A 16,589-nucleotide genomic window follows, 5' to 3' on the forward strand; every position below is an offset into this window, starting at 1 on the left:
ATGAATGCACAATGTTTTCAATTGCCACCTAATCTTTTCTTTAAGTCTTCATGTACGGAGTCGTACTGAGTACATAACTAGTTACTAGTTACTAACCTTTCTACATCGTAGTGCCAAGCCCAGCCAAGCGGGGCGGTCGGCCCGTCAGTTGACGAACGCGGAGTGGGCTTCACTCAACTTCGTTGAAGGTTAATCTTTACTCCTCCACAACACCATGGATATTGCGTACGACCACATCCAGGAGGAAATCCTCACCTCTAAGCAGGAGGAAGGTTCCTCCTCCTCCAACACCGAATCCGACTCCAAAGCCACCGGCCACGATCTCAACACCGAGCTGCAAGAGACATTCCGCGCCTTCTCCGCCAGTCCGTGGGGCAGCCGAATTGGTGGTCTTTGGGACAATGTTCGTAAGCAAGGCGAGACTTACTATGAAGGAGCTCGCCAGGAATATGCCTCAGCTAGCGAGGAAGCAGTAAAGGGGTTTTCAAGCTTGAGGGACACCATCGTCGACCAAACAAAGGGGCTTTCCCTCAATACCGCAGCTATGGTTACAAGCGGTGAATCACCAAATGACGAAGCGACCACACCCAAGGCCACAACCACAAAGGAAGGCGAGGATACGGAAGACACAGAGGCAGGCAGCTCGAGTGGAGAGGGATTCATGTCCCGGTTCAAGGCCGAAGCCGCCCGACGACTCAAGGAGATCGAAAAGGCCGAGGAAGCAGCCGATGAAGCGATCCTGCGATTCGGAATGAATATCGGTCAAAGGTTGCGCGAAGCTGTAAGCATTGTGCCTCCTGAGTCTGATGAGTCGGGCAAGCTTCTGTTCGAGAGCAAGGATGCCGATGGCAAACGAGTCATCCATGCGACCCGATTCGAAGCCCAACTGCACGTCATTCATTCAAATCTCGACAGTTTCACCAAGGAACCTGCTAGTGACAAGTTCCCCGAATTCAAAAATGAGTTTAATGTCGAAAGCAAGACCGACGAGATCGCCGCGGATCTCGAAAAGTACCCCGAGCTGCGCTCGGCCATGGAGAAGCTCGTCCCCGAGACGGTCGAGTATGCTGATTTCTGGACCCGCTACTATTTCTTGCGCCTGGTCATTGAGACCGAGGAGAAGAAGCGCAAGGAACTTCTGAAGGGTAAGATCACCCCGGACCTTGATGGTTTTTAATGTCCTTTATTTCTTGTTCCCATCCTTACTAAATTTGGCCGAACAGGTGCTACCGCTGAAGAAGAAGAGGAAGTCGGCTGGGACGACGATTCTGATTCTGAATCTCAGTCCCCATCTACCCCACAAGTCCATTCTGGCTCCCAGAACTCCGCTGCTAGCAAGGATGCCGATACCCCTAAAGCTGAGCCTCGCAAGTCCAACGACCAGCAATCCCAAGCAGGAAGTGAATCGAGTTACGATGTCGTGAGCGGAGCCACCACCCGCAACCCCGGTAGTCCCAAAGAGAAGAGCCCAACCACCGATTCCAAGGCCGACGATAGCGACGAGGACTGGGAATAAACATATGACCTCTAGTTATATCAGAGACTATTAGGTCAAAAAGCATCCGACGATGGGTGTGATCCGACCTGAGGTCTTCTTATTGAGTACTCAAGGGATTGGTTTACTTGCTGGTCATCGCCACTGTACCTGGAGTTGGAGTTGTGGATGTTGGGTCATGGGCGTTATCAGGGCTATTGTTTTCTACCCGTATCTCCGGATTTGTTTTCTATCTTGACCTCAGCGATCGAATTTTCTTATTTTTCTCTTGTCCGTTCAATTGGCAAAGCATGCACATTTTATCTACATATCACTTGGCAGCGAATTTACCCGGTACAATTCCCAATCCCATATTTTATCAGTCTAGGCGACTCTTGGGTAGACATTGCGACTAATTGTCGTTGATTTGAACATCTACATGAAGATAGCTATGTTTTATCTACCTGTGGAATTGGAATTGAGATGGTAAATTCGGCTGCGTCATGTAAAGGAAACAGTGGCTTCCGTAATTCGAGTGGTCTAATTTCAATACAGATCGCTATCATCATTGCTGAGCATATTCATACATCCTGGCGAGTTCGGCTACGCCTTACTCCGCTGTTCCAGACCTTGTACCAAAACCTGCTTTCTTCGCCAAAGGCGAGGACTGTCTCGACTCCGAATCATCTGAATATGCCGGTGTCATTCCGCGCAAGTTACTGGGGTTTCTTCTGTCGGCGCGGACACTTGGTGATCCTCTTCGCTGGGGTGTCTCGGGGGTACTTTCTCTGGAACGCATTTCGAAGCCCCTCGCGGGAGAGTACATCTCCCCTTCCCGCATGTAAGCAGATGGACTTTCAGTGCCGTATCTGTATTGGTAATCCTCGCCACGGAGTTTGACAGGGCTCTCGTTGTAAGGATCCCACCCAACACGGCGACGTGCCTCGGAGCGGAGGCGCTGGCGATGTTGTTCGTCGCCGCCGGCACCGGTTGAGGAGGATTCTTCTAAGAAGAAGTTGAGTAGTTCGTCGCTAATGCCGAGGTGGGATTTTTGTTGGAATTGTTGAAGCGATGTGAGGCGGAGGAGAGTCTCGAGAAGAGATAGCGAGGTTCGAATGTTTTCGAAAAGCGGGTTGGAGACGGTTGTTATTGTGGCGCTGCCTGACTGAGATGATGATGGGCTATGTTTCTTATCATTCAATGATAATTTTTGCATCATTTTGGGATCGATTTTTGTTTCTTGTTCTCGTGCGGTGGGGTTCTCGGGTTCGGATTCCGTGTCTGAGCTTTCGTCTTCATTGTAGACTTCAAATGCAATCCATTCCGGATCTAGACCGGAGGGCAGTCGCCACTCCTCGGGTATTGCGTCCTCGTGGAGTGAGCTGAAGCTCTCGTGGTCAGGATTACCGCTTCCACCCAACTGTGCATCGAGCTGTGCTTGCTCGTCATCTTCGGGTTCGGCCTCGGATGACTGAGAAGCATATTCGCTGTCGGCATCGGCACGTTCCATCATATGGCGCGGTGGTAATGCGTTGGAGTCCCTCTTGAGTAATATGACAGGGTTATTTGTTTCACCATCAGGACTGATATTGAGAATTCGACCCGTGTCGGCATAGAAAATCTTTGAGATTTGGTGAATCGGTAGGATTTCTCGGATACCGGCGCTTGCAATTCCTTCGTAAGCGTGGGGTTGGGGCTCATTTTCTTCAAATGTGTGAACTCTTCCGTCATCCAAGTCCTCGATAATGAGAACCTGATAAGCATATTCGTCGGCGCCAGCTGAGCTTGGAAACTGCGGGGAGTTGGGATCGTCATCGGAGTAATAGAGGCCCATCGGAACACGTCGAAGCTTGAGTCGCGCTTTGTGCATTACTTCTTTCCACGTTGTCTCGCGAATGGATTCTTCATCATGGGGTCGCAGGTGTCCGGCAAACAACATGTACATAGACAGTGTAAAGGTTGGTCCAATCTGAACGGCCTGAGCTTCTGACATCGCGTACTGTGTATCCCCCGCAGTCAAGAAGGTGCTTGATTGTAAGAGTCGGGAAGGTGAGACAGTTGATGGTAGATTGGTTGACAGCTTCGCACCCGAGGTCGTAATGGCCAAGTTCATCAATGGTACCGCATCCTCAATCCTAGTGAGCAAACTTTTGATGTCTTTGATGATGAGCTTGATTTCCGCGACATTTGAAATTCCGCTCCTGGGTGACTTGGACGCCTTGCGCTTAGACTCCTCGGATGCTGCAGCCTTTGCCAGTCTTTGACCCAGGGCTTGGATGTCCCATCTCAGGGATTTTGTAAGAGCAACAGCAGATTCGAGAGATGTATTTCCACGTGCAGCACTGTTCAGGATATTAGTATTCTTTCAACACCTTTGGGTATTTTTAATTGTGACATACATCATTTCGATCATGTCAATTGAAGGTGAGATAACCTGCGAATGACGTTATTAGAGATGATGGGAACCTCCGATCAAGAAATCCATCACATACCTGGATTTTGCTTTCTAGACGCTGCTGCAAAGACAGCAGCACCTCACGGTCTTCACCATCTACCCTCTGATTCGGAAAATATTTAGCACAGAGTCAACTTGTGAGACAGTTCGTAGATCTTCCAGCGCATACCTTCAGCAATCGCGCCGATTGTTGGATTACATAGCTGGCCGTTAGCGCAACGCCCGATCTATGCTCGTTATTAGAAGTGTCATGCATGCCATGATATACCAGGATTGAACTGTGTCACACATACCGGATGGCATAATTTGTCGCCTGTTGGGTAAGCTGCTCAAGATATATCGAGTTAGAAAACCTGTTTCCAGCTCTAGCAGTGAGATGATTAGTGAAGGAATTGGTATGGTTGACATACGCGAGTAAGAAAGATGTCCATTTTGACGGTGAAGAGCCTCACAATGATGCCAAGACAAGCTGAGGAAACTAGATGTCGAAAGATGTATTGGTGGCTAAGGCAACAACCGACAACAGAGCGCTGGGTCTCCCTGATGGATGCTTTGATCAAATGGAGGGGCTTATCGATAGATCTGCCCAACTGGGAGGCTTCGATTGGAGTTGGGAGATGAAGTTCGATGAAGTTCGCCACAGAGAAGGGCCCAACAGTCTGGGTTAAAGCTGCAGCAATTTCTGTACAACTTCGATCATCCACCGATTGAAAGAAAATCTTGCTTCAAATTAACCGGTAGGCCAGGGAAGTGAACTTGTCAAAGAAACAATACTCGTCACCTGACCTTACCTAACAACAGCGGGGAGCCGAGCTTAGTCATCTACCAAATTGATTTTGCAACGGCGTGAGGGCCCCTCATTGTTGGACCTCCACCCTTTCGACTTCTCGTGTCGCCATTATACCGTGTCCTTGGTTGTGTCTCGGATCCCTCATACACGATGTCGAACCAGACCCCCGAATCCTGGGAGGATGAGCTCTCCCGACAGACCGAGGGCGTCAACCTGAATGCCCAGCGCGCTCAGGCGCAAGCACCTACCTTCACGCCTGGAGCTGCGTCGTTCCAACCCGGAGCTGCCTCTTTCACCCCAGGTGCCAACTCTTTCGTCCCCGGACAGCAGTTCCAACAGTACGGTGCTGGCTACGGTGGTTACCCCCAGTACGGTCAACAACAGCAGGCCTACGGCGGCTACCAGCAACCCCAGCAACAGGCTTACGGTCAGTATGCCGCATATGGTCAACAGCCTGGTGCTGGCGCTGGTGCTGGTGCTGGCTATAACCAATACTATAACCAGCAGCCCGGTGGCTTTCAACAGCAACCTCGCCAAACCCCCGTCGCTGCCCAGCAACCCGCAGCCCAGTCCGTCCCTCAGCCCGCCGTGAACCCCTCCGACGCCCCGCCCAAGGCTAAGGTCCTTTCGATTGGGGCTACTTCCTCCTCCGCCGCCCCCAAGACCAAGGTCCTCTCGCTTGGAATTCCCACCCCTCCCAAGACCGACGCCACCTCCAAGGGTGACTCGAAGGGCGCTGCCGCTGCTGAAGCCGGTGCTAAGGTCACCGCTGCCAAGGCTGTTGAGAAGACCGACAAGAAGGCGGATCCCAAGGCTGCCGCTAGCGGCAAGTCCTCTCCTACTCCCGGCACTGGCCGTTCTAGCCCTGGCCGCTCCAGCCCTGCCCGTGGCGTTGATGCGGCGAAGGCGGCCCGTGACGCCAATGCCGTTGCTAAGCAGCAGGCGGCCGACGTTGATGAGGCCACACTGAAGGAAATCTATGGTGAGAAGCGCGAACACGTCAACGTTGTTTTCATTGGTCACGTTGATGCTGGCAAGTCCACTCTCGGTGGTTCTCTGCTGTACTGTACTGGCATGGTGGACGAGCGAACTATGGACAAGTACAAGAGAGAGGCCAAGGAGGCTGGCCGTGAAACTTGGTATCTGTCATGGGCTCTGGATCTGACCCAAGAGGAGCGTTCCAAGGGTAAGACTGTCGAGGTCGGTCGTGCGTTCTTCCAAGTCCAGATTCCTCACGAGGATGGCGACATTACCCGCGAATTCTCTATCCTGGATGCCCCTGGTCACAAGTCTTACGTCCCGCACATGATCGGCGGTGCTTCTCAAGCCGATTTGGGATGTCTTGTCATCTCTGCCCGTAAGGGTGAGTATGAGACTGGTTTCGAAAAGGGCGGTCAAACCCGTGAGCACGCCCTGCTTGCTCGCAACACAGGTGTGAGCAAGCTTGTTCTGGTTGTCAACAAGATGGATGACCCAACTGTCGAGTGGTCTGAGGCCCGTTTCAAGGAGTGTACCGTCAAGGTGATCAAGTTCTTGGAAGCTCTCGGCTATAAGAAGGCCGACATCTTCTGCATGCCTATCTCTGCTCAGCGTACTATCGGTATCAAGGATCGTGTCTCGAAGGAGATTTGCCCGTGGTACGATGGACCATCCCTGTTGGAGTTTTTGACCGACTTCAAGCTTCCGGAGCGCAAGATCAACGCTCCTTTCATGATGCCCATCAGTGCCAAGTACCGTGACATGGGAACCATGTGCGAGGGCCGTATTGAGTCCGGTGTTATCAAGAAGAACGGCACTTACCTGATGATGCCTAACCGAACTGAGGTCCAGATTGCCGCTCTTTACGGCGAAACCGAAGATGAGGTTGCCAACGCCACCTGCGGTGACCAGGTTCGCATGCGTCTGCGTGGTGTGGAAGAGGAAGATTTCTACCCTGGATTTGTGCTGTGCTCCCCGAAGCGCCCAGTCCACTGTGTGTCTGCTTTCGAGGCCAAGATCCGTATCTTGGACCTGAAGAACATTCTTACTGCCGGTTTCAACTGTGTTCTCCACGTTCACTCCGCTGTTGAGGAGATCACCGTCGCTGCTCTTCTGCACAAGCTTGAGCCTGGAACTGGCCGCAAGAGCAAGCGCCCCCCCTCCCTTCGCCAACAAGGGCCAAACTATCATTGCCCGCATTGAGGTTACTAGTACTGCTGGTGCGGTTTGCGTTGAGAAGTTCGCCGACTATGAGCAGCTCGGTCGCTTCACTCTCCGTGACCAGGTATGTGGACTGATCCTCTGCTCAGGATACGGAAAGAATTATTTGCTAACAGTAGAGTTTTTAGGGTCAAACCATTGCCATTGGTATGATTACCAAGCTCATCTTGCCAGATGGCGAGACCGTCTAAAGAATTTCATGAGGCGGAGTCCGGTTGTGCATATACCTCACAAAAAAGCAAAGAACCAAAAAGTGATACTCCCCAAGAGTCTCTTAAGACTAACGATGATGAATTTTGTTACGCCTCCACATAGAATTTCGCTCTCATTGAGGAAGCATTTAGTATACTCTATTTACAATTTTCGTAAGTCTGTCTGTCGACAGGATACAGATGAAGACTCCCTCCAATAGGCGGTTACGTAGCCATCTGCCAATGTCCGATCTGGTAACTACGTAATTTGGATGTATGGGTCACCTCCGCCCAGGTGCTTAACTTCCAAGGTTTTCAGGGATCTCTTGAATATTAATGTATAGTTGGATTGTGTATTCAGCTGAAAAAATAGATATATGCCGTTTCTATCTATAGGCTAATGGATTCACCAGAAAACATCTGCAGTCGAATGGTATCATTGAACATCAAAAGGAGGCACCAGCCATGCTGATTTACCGCTTCTTAACCATCGTAAATCCATCCTCGTCGACCTCTGGCTCGGCTCTCTCCCTCGGGGCCCGCACCAGGGCAGGAGCATCGTCCATATCAACGTCCTCACCATCATCACTCTCATCACCATCCGTCTCTTGATCCTCATCCTTAGACTCGACCTGCTTGAACATCGCTGACGAAGCGGATTTCTGCTGGCTCTTAATCTGGAACTTTTCCCACGTATCGCGGATATATGAGAAATCCCCGCGCGAAGTCTGGACCTTCATTTCCATGATCTCGATAGCCACGTCGGCGGCAGTATCGTCGTCCACGACGACGTCGAATTCGTCATTCATCACTTGGATGAGGACATCCTCTAGGTCTTCGGCATCGGTCTCGGGTCGATCGGTCAGCATCTCAGAGATGGCACCGCAGAGCCAGTCGCGCTTATCGGCGGATTTGGGGCCGCCCCAGTTCGATTCGACGGCGAGGGCGAGGGCGGGCCAGTTATTGACGGCAAGGGAGATGCCCAGGTCAAGGTAGGAAGTGGCATCTGTGGCCGGGGGTGCAGTTCCTGGTTGGTCGCTCATGTTGGGTGGCTTGTTTTTGTGAAGCGTGTTTGCAGATTGATGCCCCGCAGGTTGAGTGGGGGGATAGGTGGAAAATTGATGGAGGCGTGGCAATTGGAGGCCCGAGGTGTTGCTGAAATGAAATAATCGAATATTCCGAGTCTGATGACGATTTCTAATACGGGATAAAAAGGGATTGACCCAGAAAATATGTCTGTATTCGAGATGCTGAGGATTGGCTGGACATCCAAAAATTTTTGAGTTGCGATTAGATCCGATAAGAGCATGGTCACGTGCCGTGAGCGCGTTGGCTTGCCCCGCCACCGGGTTAGGTACGATACTTGGTATCGTAGCTAAACATTCCCAGCAGAGTGGAGGATATACTAGTAGTAGGTGACCATGATCATCCATAGGCCGTCCAACATATATATTAGGCTGGATAGCGGAACTTACATCCTTGTATCTCCTAGGCAAAAAGAGAATCTCTTTGAGACACACAGGATGTAGAATAGTTGCAGAATACAAAAAGAAAAAAGCAACTCCGATAGGGGGAATCGAACCCCCCGGCTGCCGTGTGAGAGACGGCGATGTTAGCCACTACACCATATCGGATTAATTGATGAAGACATTCCCACTCTTTGGCTACACAAATCTATCTCCTCTGCATGCCTGTGTACTAGTATACACCTCCTACAGCAGTCAACAAATTCATAACCTGGGCACATCATATGATTACCGGGTCATTACCAGGCCTACCAAGACCTTTCATGCAAATGATACTTTTTCAAAATAGCCACAGTCATCTACAATAAATTTGCATCATATTTATCTAGTTAGGCTTGAGGGGGATATAATCATCACTGAATAACAGGGTGACTTCATTCAAGTTTCAGTGTTTCGCCTATAATTATCATCTTCTAGCACAAGTTTGATAGAGCAATCCCGAAAATCCAAGTACCAATCACCGCAACCACATAAAATCATCACTGCTAAATGGAAGAACACTTGATTTCTCGCCAAAAAACGCCTCATTTCTGATAATGTTTCGAGATCAAGAGCACCATGCACACGGCCGTCTATGGAGATTTGAGAACTTTCATCGCTAGGTAGGAGATATTTGGAGAGGACTTCGAGAGCATTCATGCATTTTTTTTGCCGAGCCCGCCACCGCAGTAAAAGTGGTCAAAACATTAATGGCGTCATCCCATGTTTGTTGTGCCTTTGATTTCTCCGCTATGACTACTTTGTCCTTGAGGAATTGCTCCACAAGGATAGTCGTAGTGGCTGTATAGACATCCAATCGAGATTTAACATCGTTGGTGCTATATGGATTGGACAGTAATTCATTCAGACTGGTTCCCTGGGGATCACGCACATAATACTGAATACCACCATGATGGGAGCGATCCAGTTATATTATCGATACACAAATTGGTTTTGAAAATATTTATAAGCTTATTTGCGGGCCGGAGATATCAATGTACATTTTCCAGAAGTATAACACTCAAAAGGCCTATATCGGCCGGATTTCTGTCACCGTTCAAAGGTGCTCTGTTGTTTAGATAACTAACAAGGGCTGGGCGAAGAAGTAATAGACCTAGGTACACATGTGTAAGAGGCTGTGTTGCTATTATCATAGGTCCGTTGAAAGTATAGATTTGTCACGTTACGGGTTGAGACTTTAGCGGGTCTACTTACCGGATCCTGACAATATTAACCCTTTAAGCTATAGTTACACCATATTCCGAATTTGGCGGATATTTGAGATATTTGGGAAGGGATTGTTTCCAGATATGGGATTTTTTGTTAATCTCTAGAAGATAAGCAAGTTTATAGTCGAATTCTTCCTCTTGGGTCGGTGCTAGGTATATTTTGACGGGGATATCGTCCAGAATTTAATAAAACTCAAAAGCTTTTTACAGTAAATACTATTATACAGACCTATCCATCTGGTTAAGTTTCAGATAATGTTTCTTGAATGTCAAAAAAATCATCATTAATTACTAACAGAAGGGGAACAGACCCAAAAAGCCAGCTTAGAATTATTCTTAGATGGCCAAGGATATCTGAAATAACTCTAGCTTCGTAGTCAGTGAAGAATAATGAACCGGGTTTCAGAGGAATCCATATTATTCAGATACTTAGGAGTGAAATACAGTGAGGACGCAAATTAAAAAAGTCTAAATAGGAGTTAAGGTCAGAGATTAGCAATGTCATCAATCTAGCCAGATACGAGCATACCAGGTACACTATTTATTTTCTCGATATACGATAGATTCAGATAGAGGGCTATTTTGATAAAAATGCCTAAACTCTGGGCTATCTGAATTACCTCTCCAATAGTCATCCAGCACTTAAAAGCTTTATCTATACTCTGAAAGTATATTCCAATTAGCAATAAGAGCTATACTCTTTCCAGTTCCGGGCATTACGGGGACATTTTGTACAATAAAAAATCTTCAAGTTGTCCTATTGGCCTACACTCCTAAATTCGCAGGAAATTATAGTAGTGGTATATTAATATAAAAAATATATCAATGATACCTATAAAAAAGGAGCAGACATCAGAGTTGGGAGATAACTAAAGGGATTGATAAAAGACATTAATCTCTCATTTGTTCATAACTAGAAACAGAGACTATTTGTATTTCTAGTAGACTTAAATGAGCTGATCAGCCATACCTCTAGGAGGTAGTACTAATAAAGCTACTTGTTCACGATATAATAGGTAAGGAGTTACTAAACGCTTCTCCGTTAAGTCTATTTGACTTACAGAAGCAAGGAAACCATAGAAACCAGTTTTAGCGTTTATAGCAGCTTCTATCTGTCTCATGAAAGAGCTAGCACTACTGCTCCTAGACATTTCCTGAGTCTGTTTTGGATTATATATCATATTATTCATCAAGCCTACACTAAGCACCTCATTTGATTACAGTAATAAGTGTCCATGTATACCATGTGCTACTATTATTACCAGGTGGTAAGTCGGTCTTGATAAGTTGGAAGAAGTTATTTGGTTTCTTCCATTCCACCCACGATACGCGATGCTCAAACTTGCTACTCTCTGGTATGCACTTGGAGGAGAATAGCTGAGAATCGTGAGATGCGGGGATCCCCACCTTGGAGCACAAGTGAGGTCCCCACCAAAGCCGGGGAGGCTCCGCCGCCAGCGCATCACTGGGTGTCTCGGGGGTTCGGGAATTCAAGAGACTACTGGTAGCGCCTAGAAGTCCCCTCGGAGAGTGAGCTCTATCCAAAAAGATTGAAGCGGTGAATTGCGCCCGGTACTACTAGTACAACTTCAAGTTGTTATAAATACTCGCGTCATCTTCTGTTCACTCTACGTACCAGTGGAGGTTACGCTCATAGAATTCTGTTTCAAGGGTTTTCTTGCCATTTTTGACATTTTTCTGTTTCCGACTGCTCATTCATCATCATGATGCCGGCCACATTTGATGTCGAGAAAGTTTTAACGAACATCAGCGAGCAAGACAAGATCGCTCTTTTATCCGGTAATACCGAGACGATGATGATGATTTATAAGACCCCAGCCGCTGAGACAAACAGGAATTGATTTCTGGCACACACATCCCATCCCCGAATTCAACGTCCCCTCGATTCGCGCCACCGACGGTCCCAATGGTATTCGGGGCACGAAATTCTTCGCCGGAATCCCAGCCGCATGTTTACCCTGTGGCACAGCTTTGGGCGCCACCTGGGATCGAGATCTGATTTATCAAGCGGGGAGATTGTTGGGTGACGAGTGTATTGCGAAAGGAGCGCACTGCTGGCTGGGCCCTACAATCAACATGCCACGGTCTCCGCTCGGTGGCCGCGGCTTTGAGTCGTTTGCTGAAGACCCACATCTCTCGGGCATTCTGGGCAAATCAATCATCCTCGGAGCCGAAAGCAAAGGAATCATTTCCACTGTAAAACATTTCGTGGGCAACGACCAGGAGCATGAACGTCGAGCGGTGGATGTGCTCGTCACACAGCGAGCTTTGCGTGAGATCTACCTGCGACCCTTCCAGATCGTCGCGAGAGATGCGAAGCCGAGCGCGCTCATGACCTCTTATAACAAAATCAATGGGAAACATGTGGTAGAAGATGCTCGCATGCTCAATTTGATCCGCGAAGAATGGAAATGGAATCCGCTGGTTATGAGCGACTGGTACGGTACCTATACGACCATTGACTCAATGAACGCGGGCCTTGACCTGGAAATGCCGGGGCCTTCCAGATATCGAGGAAAGTACATCGAGTCCGCCGTACAGGCTCGACTGATCAAGCAATCGACCATCGATGCACGAGCTCGAAAGGTGTTGGAATTCGTGAGAAAAGCAAGCCAGGTCGAAGTGTCAGAAGTGGAACGAGGACGGGATTCCCAAACGGATAGAGCGCTGAACCGAAAAATTTGCGCAAACAGCATCGTACTCCTCAAGAACGAAGACATCTTACCCCTTCCAAAGGGCATCAAGAAGCTCGCCCTGATAGGATCTCACATGAAGACTCCCGCAATATCGGGGGGTGGCAGTGCGTCGCTTGAGCCGTATTACTCTGTCTCGTTATACGAAGCCTGCAGAGAAGCAAATCCTAACGCAGACCTGCTTTATGAAGTAGGATCTTACGCTCACAAGATGCTCCCCGTGATAGACCGTCTCCTGACAAATGCTGTGATTCATTTCTACAACGAGCCGACAGGCAAAAAAAGACGTTTGATCAGCACCGAGCCTATATCGACGACAGCCTTTCAATTCATGGACTATAATGCTCCCGGTCTCAACCGAGAGCTGTTCTGGGCTACATTGAGTGGCCAATTCATGCCAGACGCATCCGGACTTTGGGACTTTGGCCTGAGTGTTTTTGGCACAGCGAATCTCTATATCGATGACGAGCTCGTGATAAACAATACAACGAACCAGACGCGCGGAACAGCCTTTTTCGGCAAAGGCACCATTGAAGAGCTGGGATCGAAGGAATTAGTTGCTGGTACCACATACAAAATTCGGATTGAGTTCGGTTCTGCCAACACTACCACAATGAAATCAGTGGGAATGGTGAATTTCGGCGGCGGCGCCGCAAATCTGGGGGCCTGCTTACGGATGGACCAGGATAAAATGATCGAGAATGCAGTGAAAATCGCCACAGAGGCCGACTACGCTATTATTTGTACTGGACTGAACAAGGACTGGGAGTCTGAAGGATTCGATCGCACGCATATGGATCTGCCACCGGGAGTTGATCGGTTGATCTCGAAGGTGTTGAAAGTCGCCGCAGACAAGACCGTTATCGTCAATCAGTCTGGTACGCCAGTCACCTTGCCGTGGGCCGATCAGGCTCGGTGCATCGTGCAGGCCTGGTATGGAGGTAATGAGACGGGTCATGGAATTGCCGATGTTCTCTTCGGAGATGTCAATCCATGCGCAAAGCTGCCCTTGTCCTGGCCAGTCGATGTGAGACACAATCCGGCCTATCTCAACTACGCCAGTGTTGGTGGCCGAGTGTTGTATGGCGAGGATATCTATGGGGGCTATCGATTTTACGAGAAGACTGGACGAAAAGTCCTCTTTCCATTTGGGTGAGTTGGAACTTTTATCTCCCAGTTTCCTAACCCTCTCTCGTTAACCCTTTCAAAGCCATGGCCTGTCATACACGACCTTCGAAGTCTCATCGACTGTTACCGTCGCCCCTCAGATCTTCAACATGGACTGTCCTGCGGTCGCCACCGTACAAATAAAAAATACAGGCAAAATGGCGGGCGCCGAAGTTCTCCAGCTGTACATCTCCGCCCCGGAATCCCCAACCCCACGCCCAAACAAGGAATTGCATGGTTTCGAAAAGGTATTCCTTCAACCCGGGGAAGAAAAAACGGTTGACATCCAACTCGACCGATATGCGACAAGCTTCTGGGACGAGATTGAGGACATGTGGAAGAGCGAGCAAGGGACGTATGAAATGTTAATAGGAACCTCAAGCCAGGAAGTGGTAGCCCGGGGCAATTTTCAAGTCGATCGCACCATCTATTGGCTGGGACTCTAAGGGATTCATCCGGCTTCGTTTGGCTCAATTGCCGGCTAAATGATCTTAGACTGACCTAGCTTGATTGGACGGATGATTCCGCCAACGCTTGCCTAGTTCAATACCAATCGTGTCTTTCTTGGCTTTTTCAAATTATCACCACCTTTTCCCCTTGGTTTTCCGTGTGCGATTGCAGGAGGTCTCAGCAGGAATAATGGAAGCCTCGTCAACTGCGCAACCTCGCAAGCATACTCGGGTTCTTAACGCATGCGATGCCTGTCGTCTCAGCAAGACTCGGTGCGATTCAGCACGGCCAGTGTGTGCCAAATGTATCCAGCGGGGTGTAGCATGCGAGTATCCGCAGACGGATCCCATCTCGGTGTCGGTTCCCATAGAACTTCTCCATTAGCTGAGGCATCTAATGACCATAAATTCTGTTTAAAGTCTAGAGACATGGGGGGCAAGAATTCTAGACGCAGTAGAACGTCAAGAGCGACTTCTGTCAGAGACCCTGTCTTCGAACCAGGGGTCTACTCTCTTTTCACAACAGGCGTCGCCATCACCAGTGGACGAGATAGATCCCGAGTCGATTTCGCGCAATGATGCACCCAAAACGCCTATTACCGGGTCGGATATGATTCTCAGTTGGCCCATTTTTCCGAAAGAGAAGCCCTTTTCGACTTTCCCGATGGCAGCGTATTCCGAGAAGCCAGATCGCTTTCAGACGGGTACGATCTCCCTGACGCCTTAAATTCCGGAATCGCACATTAATGGACACTTGCAGCTCTACCTAGCTTAGATCCTCAACGACTCCTCGAATTGAGAGAAATATTTATGACCAAGATCTGGACCAAGAATCCGATCGTTGACCCTGGCCAGCTAGACTTCCATATCGCTCGGGTGCTAGAAAATGGCTTTGAGTGGTCCGCGTCGTCGTGCTTGGTTTTACTTATCTTTGCGCTTGCGGCCATCTGGGGGAATTATCCAGATGACGAAACCCGGGAGGTCTCTTACAATGAAAGATCATTCAGTCCACCGGTCACTTACATGACGATGTCGGTTCCGGAGCACCGAATGAAGGAATCATTAACATTCCTCTCCATGGCACGTAAGCGCATTTCCACTGCGTATCTTGATGATACCCTACTCGGAGTGCAGTGTCTCTGTTTATTCGGGTGAGATCACTCGTCCCAATTGGCTCTAGATATGAGTATCTAATCTTGTTTAGAATTTGGTACCAATATAACATCGAACCGGTGCCCGGTTGGAAAATGTTCCGGACAGCATCCATGCTGTGGCAAACGTATCGTTTGAAGCACCGCGAGGGAAAGACAGTGAGAAGCGCACAAGAAGAGAGTCAGTCAGTCAATGTCCCCATTGCGTATATTTCTAACCCCCTCAGGTCTGGAGCAGCGACTTTACTGGACATGCTTGAAATCTGAATGGTATGTAATGAACCACAGATCTCAACTTGAAGTCCTCACATCTGACTGACATAAAATAGTGAGGTTCGATATGAACTGACAGATCTTCCACCCTGTGACCTAAGCCTCTCCGACTTTCCTTATTCCCTCCCCAGCTTTCCCACGAGACAATTATCCAACGACAACTCTGGTTGGACGTTTTCCAGCCCCTCGTCCACAGACCTCGAAGCAGCATCTTCCTACTACTATCTGGCCGAGATCTTCTTGCGCAGGCTTCTCAACCGAGCCCGCAATGCAGTCCGCGTGCTTTCTCCAGACATCGACCTGGCGACCATCAAGAATCTGGCAGAAACTCTGGCTCAGCTGGAAGGCCAACTTCAACAGTGGGTAGATTGCCTCCCACATACACTCCGGTTCAATATGCCTCTCGAATCCGCCGTGAGACCAAAGGAGGATGAGCTCATGAAGCTAAGCCGTGAGAGATACGTCGAGGTGCGTGAATTGCTTTGTCGCGCATATCTATACCTCTGCATCCATGTACCACTTGAACCGGGCATGGCGACGTTGTATGGGGTTAAAGCGAGCGAGGCGCTTCTTTTGGCAGTTTATCGCATTCAGAATGAAGTGCCATTTTTCCGGCATCCGGGGTCTTGGGGAGCATGTAGAGTCCGGTTCAACCATGCGCTTTGTCTGATTGCGGGATTTCGCGCAAAGTTGACGCAGCGCCCCTCGACTGAATATGTGAACATTCCTCCCGACTGGGCGGAATGTGTACGGGTGGTGATTGAACGTTTGAAGATATGGGGCGAGGAAGGCGGCGGGATTAAGGAGTTAAGTGTGTTGCTGGAGTGGCTGATGCATGTCAGTTTGGAATTGTAGAATAAAATATGAGAGCACCAACCAAGGTATTTCATCGCCATGAATAGTATAGGTATTCTACTAAAGCAGCAGCTATTTGGAAAAATCGAATATAGTTTGTGGCCAAATTCGTATAGAGAACACTAGTAATCTCTAGA

The 16,589-nt window shown here is 49.0% G+C and overlaps 5 protein-coding genes across 5 annotated transcripts; 3 read left to right on the forward strand and 2 right to left on the reverse strand.

Moving 5' to 3' along the window:
• Positions 1-214: 214 nt before the first annotated feature.
• Positions 215-1,516, forward strand: N7533_005382 (BSD domain-containing protein; the record flags this gene model as incomplete). Its single annotated transcript, XM_057102032.1, has 2 exons — positions 215-1,145; positions 1,224-1,516. The coding sequence occupies 2 exons, from the start codon at positions 215-217 to the stop codon at positions 1,514-1,516; spliced, it is 1,224 nt and encodes a 407-aa protein (XP_056961662.1).
• A 568-nt stretch (positions 1,517-2,084) lies between these two features.
• Positions 2,085-4,293, reverse strand: N7533_005383 (RanGTP-binding protein; the record flags this gene model as incomplete). Its single annotated transcript, XM_057102033.1, has 5 exons — positions 2,085-3,816; positions 3,874-3,908; positions 3,967-4,032; positions 4,099-4,156; positions 4,223-4,293. Coding segments are annotated over 5 exons (1,962 nt in total), but the record flags the coding sequence as incomplete, so codon positions are not given.
• Positions 4,294-4,869: 576 nt separating this feature from the next.
• On the forward strand, positions 4,870-7,109 carry N7533_005384 (translation termination factor GTPase eRF3; the record flags this gene model as incomplete). Its single annotated transcript, XM_057102034.1, has 3 exons — positions 4,870-6,798; positions 6,875-6,982; positions 7,047-7,109. 3 exons carry the CDS (start codon positions 4,870-4,872, stop codon positions 7,107-7,109), a joined length of 2,100 nt encoding a protein of 699 aa, XP_056961664.1.
• Positions 7,110-7,582: 473 nt separating this feature from the next.
• Positions 7,583-8,152, reverse strand: N7533_005385 (pre-rRNA-processing TSR2 family protein; the record flags this gene model as incomplete). The annotated part of the gene is made up of 1 exon (XM_057102035.1): positions 7,583-8,152. The coding sequence occupies one exon, from the start codon at positions 8,150-8,152 to the stop codon at positions 7,583-7,585; it is 570 nt and encodes a 189-aa protein (XP_056961665.1).
• A 3,418-nt stretch (positions 8,153-11,570) lies between these two features.
• On the forward strand, positions 11,571-16,452 carry N7533_005386 (Glycoside hydrolase superfamily; the record flags this gene model as incomplete). Its single annotated transcript, XM_057102036.1, has 8 exons — positions 11,571-11,643; positions 11,699-13,709; positions 13,768-14,079; positions 14,594-14,877; positions 14,934-15,324; positions 15,378-15,505; positions 15,552-15,594; positions 15,654-16,452. 8 exons carry the CDS (start codon positions 11,571-11,573, stop codon positions 16,450-16,452), a joined length of 4,041 nt encoding a protein of 1,346 aa, XP_056961666.1.
• Positions 16,453-16,589: the final 137 nt, after the last annotated feature.

This window comes from Penicillium manginii, assembly GCF_028828005.1.
Source record: "Penicillium manginii strain IBT 31320 chromosome Unknown utg000004l:1.0-7231830.0:1.0-7236170.0, whole genome shotgun sequence".
NCBI classification, from domain to species: Eukaryota; Fungi; Ascomycota; class Eurotiomycetes; order Eurotiales; family Aspergillaceae; genus Penicillium; species Penicillium manginii.